The sequence below is a fragment of the Oncorhynchus mykiss genome, chromosome 1, assembly GCF_013265735.2.
Source record: "Oncorhynchus mykiss isolate Arlee chromosome 1, USDA_OmykA_1.1, whole genome shotgun sequence".
Taxonomy (NCBI): Eukaryota; Metazoa; Chordata; class Actinopteri; order Salmoniformes; family Salmonidae; genus Oncorhynchus; species Oncorhynchus mykiss.
In genome coordinates, this window is record NC_048565.1 from 92,053,468 (window position 1) to 92,058,467 (window position 5,000).

The window sequence follows — 5,000 nt, forward strand, 5'->3', positions numbered from 1 at the left end:
GGCCAGTTTGCTCAGTGCAGTGCTGCTGAAGAGTGATGCTGCCATTCATCAGTTTGTAGTCGGCCATTCACAGATTATTAAAGCCTGGTAGAATGATAGTGGCCCACATCAGTTTGTAGTCAGCCATTCACAGATTATTAAAGCCTGGTAGAATGATAGTGGCCCTCATCAGTTTGTAGTCGGCCATTCACAGATCATTAAAGCCTGGTAGAATGATAGTGGCCCTCATCAGTTTGTAGTCGGCCATTCACAGATCATTAAAGCCTGGTAGAATGATAGTGGCCCACATCAGTTTGTAGTCGGCCATTCACAGATCATTAAAGCCTGGTAGAATGATAGTGGCCCACATCAGTTTGTAGTCGGCCATTCACAGATCATTAAAGCCTGGTAGAATGATAGTGGCCCTCATCAGTTTGTAGTCGGCCATTCACAGATTATTAAATAATTGTAAGGTGAAGTACTCCTGCCTCGTTTCCACTCAGGCAATATGCTGGACGGGGAGGGGGGGGAACAAGGACCCGGGGATAAATCGTAGACTTTGCAATAACCATTCATATGTCATCATCGCCAGTTGGCTGTAAATCTGTGTGTGTAGAAAGTGGTCCACGATGCAGACGTCGGGCTGGTGACAGGAGTGATTGCTGGGGGTTTTCCCTCTATACCACTGTGCTCCAGTACAGCTTCATTCATAATGTGTTGACTAACACGTAACAAACGGTTTGATCATTTTATCTGCCTGTATCGTTCTGAGTATCTTGAGGTGAATAATATTGATTTGAAATTCACACTCTACTGCTGTTTCTGTTTCTGTGTGTGGTTGTCTGGAGTTGGCTTCGTTTCCCGGAATCAAAATGTACATATACCGTGTCTCTAAACAATGTATTTTTCAATTCAACATCTTGAGAAATGTGGACATTCATTCAGTCATTCGTTCATTGAAATCCATATGTTGACACTGCTATTTGAACAAATCTTTCCTGACTAAAACTAACGCGTGTCGTTTGACACATTATATACTCACTCTTTGTCTTTTGGGTCCTCTCCTCTGTAGCTTTGAACGAGCCAACCATCGACTACGGCTTCCAGAGGCTACAGAAGGTCATTCCCAGACATCCAGGAGATCCAGAGAGGCTACCGAAGGTCAGTACATCTGGGTCTGAGGGAGGGAGGGAGGGAGGGAGGGAGGGAGGGAGGGAGGGAGGGAGGGAGAGAGATTACCGAAGGTCAGTACTTCTGGTCAGAGAGAGAGAGAGGTTACCAAAGGTCAGTACATCTGGGTCTGAGGGAGGGAGGGAGGGAGGGGTTACTGAAGGTCAGTACATCTGGGTCTGAGGGAGGGAGGGAGGGAGGGAGGGAGGGAGGGAGGGAGGGAGGGAGGGAGGGAGGGAGAGAGAGAGAGAGAGAGAGAGAGAGGGGGAAAGAGGGAGAGGGAGAGAGAGGGAGAGAGAGAGGGAGAGAGGGAGAGAGGGAGAGAGGGAGAGAGGGAGAGAGAGAGAGAGAGAGAGAGAGAGAGGTTACCGAAGGTCAGTACATCTGGGTCTGAGGGAGGGAGGGAGGGAGGGAGGGAGGGAGGGAGGGAGAGACAACCACAAAAACTAACCGTTTGTCTGTTTATTATAGAAATTCAACACTGTGTTCCAATTCAGTGCCCAGATGAGTTAGAGCAGGCAATCTCTTTTGGCAAGTCATCATTATTCAATCACTCAGAGACAATGCTGCGAAAGGGGGATAACAAGACACACACACACTATCCCCTCCCCCCCCACACACACACACACACACACACACACACACACACACACACACACACACACACACACACACCAGTCAGTGTGTATTGTCCAATGTGGTACATTTGTTTGGATTCCGAGAGAGAGGTGCACAAACTTCCTGCGTTGGGCGAAATAGTTCAATTAAACAGTTTTCCAGTCCAGTAACCATGGTGATTGTAATCTAAGCAGGGCCCTTGTCTGATCTCTGATTATTCCCGCTCTTGTTTTCCTTTCATTTTCCAAAGCTAGATCCAGGTTTAATCTTTTGTTTACAAAGCTTTCCCGTTATAAGTCGTTGTCTTAGCAGGTTAATAAATGAAGTCCACACGTTTAACGTCCCACTGACGGCAGGGTCTCTCTCTCTCTCTCTCTCTCTCTCTCTGTCTCTCTCTCTCTCTCTCTCTCTCTCTCTCTCTCTCTCTCTCTCTCTCTCTCTCTCTCTCTCTCTCTCTCTCTCTCTCTCTGTGTCTCTCTCTCTCTCTCTCTGTCTCTCTATCTGTCTCTCTCTCTCTCTCTCTCTATCTGTCTCTCTCTCTGATGCTTTTTATTTATTTTTCTTCCATTTTGAATCCCAACAAAGAAGCGTTTAGCCGCCCGGTGGGCCGGCCGCCCGCAGGTTCCCCCGGTGGTTAACATGTATCACAGGCCTCTTGTTTTGATGTGTGACATAAAAGGAAAAGCCCATGCTATGCTTATCGTTACTATTTAAACATTTTTTTGGGGGCAGATTCTTTGATTAAATATATCTATTTTTCCTCATTTTCTTTTTTGAAACGTTGTATCGTGACTTGTTTGCCGGGCTAATAGAAAAACGTGCTAATTTCCCATTTGAGGCGTGCAGAGCCAGGGACCCTTCTTAATAACCTGTTCAGAGATTATCGTGTCCCTGTAGGTCCTGAGTGGTTCAGATAGAACTGACCACCGCTGAGACTAATAACGGATATTATGCTAATATCTATTAGCAGGCTAGCTCAACCGTATCACCAACTGCCACTATCCAGTCTCTCAGTTCAGATATCCAGTTTCTAATACTGTGTGGTTTTGCACTCTCAGTTCAGATATCTAGTTTCTAACTCTGTGGGGTGTTACTCTCTCAGTTCAGATATCTAGTTTCTAACACTGTGGGGTGTTACTCTCTCAGTTCAGATATCTAGTTTCTAACTCTGTGGGGTGTTACTCTCTCAGTTCAGATATCTAGTTTCTAACTCTGTGGGGTGTTACTCTCTCAGTTCAGATATCTAGTTTCTAACTCTGTGGGGTGTTCCTCTCTCAGTTCAGATTTCTAGTTTCTAACACTGTGGGGTGTTACTCTCTCAGTTCAGATATCTAGTTTCTATCACTGTGGGGTGTTACTCTCTCAGTTCAGATATCCCGTTTCTAACACTGTGGGGTGTTACTCTCTCAGTTCAGATATCTAGTTTCTAACTCTGTGGGGTGTTCCTCTCTCAGTTCAGATTTCTAGTTTCTAACACTGTGGGGTGTTACTCTCTCAGTTCAGATATCTAGTTTCTATCACTGTGGGGTGTTACTCTCTCAGTTCAGATATCCAGTTTCTAACACTGTGGGGTGTTCCTCTCTCAGTTCAGGTATCCATTTTCTAACACTGTGGGGTGTTACTCTCTCAGTTCAGATATCCGTTTCTAACACTGTGGGGTGTTACTCTCTCAGTTCAGATATCCGTTTCTAACACTGTGGGGTGTTACTCTCTCAGTTCAGGTATCCATTTTCTAACACTGTGGGGTGTTACTCTCTCAGTTCAGATATCCGTTTCTAACACTGTGGGGTGTTACTCTCTCAGTTCAGATATCCGTTTCTAACACTGTGGGTTGTTACTCTCTCAGTTCAGATTTCCACTGACACTCTGAGAGTGAACTATTATAGCCCTTTATTTGTTTCACCTTTATTTAACCAGGTAGGCTAGTTGAGAACACCTTTATTTAACCAGGTAGGCTAGTTGAGAACACCTTTATTTAACCAGGTAGGCTAGTTGAGAACAAGTTCTCATTTACAACTGTGACCTGGCCAAGATAAAGCAAAGCAGTGCGACACAAACAACGACACAGAGTTTTAATTCCACCAGAGTTTTTTTAGTTTTGTCTCAGCGGAGAAAGAAATATCCACGCAGAATTTTCTTATTTCAGTAAACGCTTTAAACTATCTCTTGTTACCAATAAAAACGTTGCCTGGGCAACGGTGCTCCGTACACACCGCTGTCCCTCTCAGAGCACCCTGTCTGTCCGTTTGGATGTGTTTATACCACATATGTAGTCCTAACACCCCCCCCCCCCCCCCCCCCCACACGCGAACAATCCAGGAAATACACCTCTTTCCACTTTCGCAAATAACGTTGTCGTCCTCTTAGCGTACAGGTGAGAGGGAATTTAGATAGCCTTACTCACGCACCACTCAGGACCCCCCCCCCTTCATGAGACGATGGCAGAAACAGAGATGGAATCTAGCAGTTTCAATAAAACAAACATAAATATTTGATTTGCCCTTCTAATGGACCTCGATGTTCTCGAGGTTCTGCAGCATGTAAATGAAAACGTCGGGTGATTCATCATGGTTAAGCCAGCCGTCTCAGCGCTCTGCGCCCCCGGTCAGAGCAACGCTCCTCGCCGCGTAAAAGCAGCAATTGACCCTTCTATATATTCTGAATGAGAAGAGTAATGGAATGAAAGAACATCAGCATTAGATGTTGCAGAAAGTGGAGAATGAAGGGAGAGAGAAGGGAGAGAGAGAGAGAGGAGAGAGAGAGAGAGAAAGGAAAAAGAAAGGAGAGAGAGGAGAGAGAGAGGGGAGAGAGGAGAGGGAAAGGGAGAGAGAATGAAGGGAGAGAGGTGAGGGAAAGGGAGAGAGAAAAGAGGGAGAGAGGAGAGAGAGAGAGAGAGAGAGAGAAAGGAGAGAGAGAGGAGAGAGAGAGAAAGGAGCGAGAGAGGAGAGAGAGAGAGGAGAGAGAGAGAAAGGAGAAAGAGAGAGCGAGAGAGAGAGAAAAGAGCGAGAGAGGAGAGAGAGAGGAGAGAGAGAGAAAGGAGAGAAAGAGAGCGAGAGAGAGAGAGAAAGGAGAGAGAGAGCGAGAGAGAGAGAGAAAAGAGCGAGAGAGGAGAGAGTGCTAGGTGATGAAATAATGGGGTAGGGTAGAGGGTGTTTGAATCTAAAGTGTATATTAACATTGAGGCAAAGCGTCAGACTAGCTGCCATCTACCTCTATTACCTTCACCCCACAGT

At 45.9% G+C, this 5,000-nt stretch overlaps 1 protein-coding gene across 1 annotated transcript in view; it reads left to right on the forward strand.

Moving 5' to 3' along the window:
• The window catches only part of LOC110522569 (transcription factor COE3), a 70,233-nt gene that overhangs the window by 40,716 nt on the left and 24,517 nt on the right, over positions 1-5,000 (forward strand). Inside the window, exon 3 of the mRNA XM_036990085.1 lies at positions 1,052-1,140. Within this exon, the coding sequence (XP_036845980.1) occupies positions 1,052-1,140 (89 nt within the window). The remainder of the gene's footprint in view (positions 1-1,051; positions 1,141-5,000) is intronic.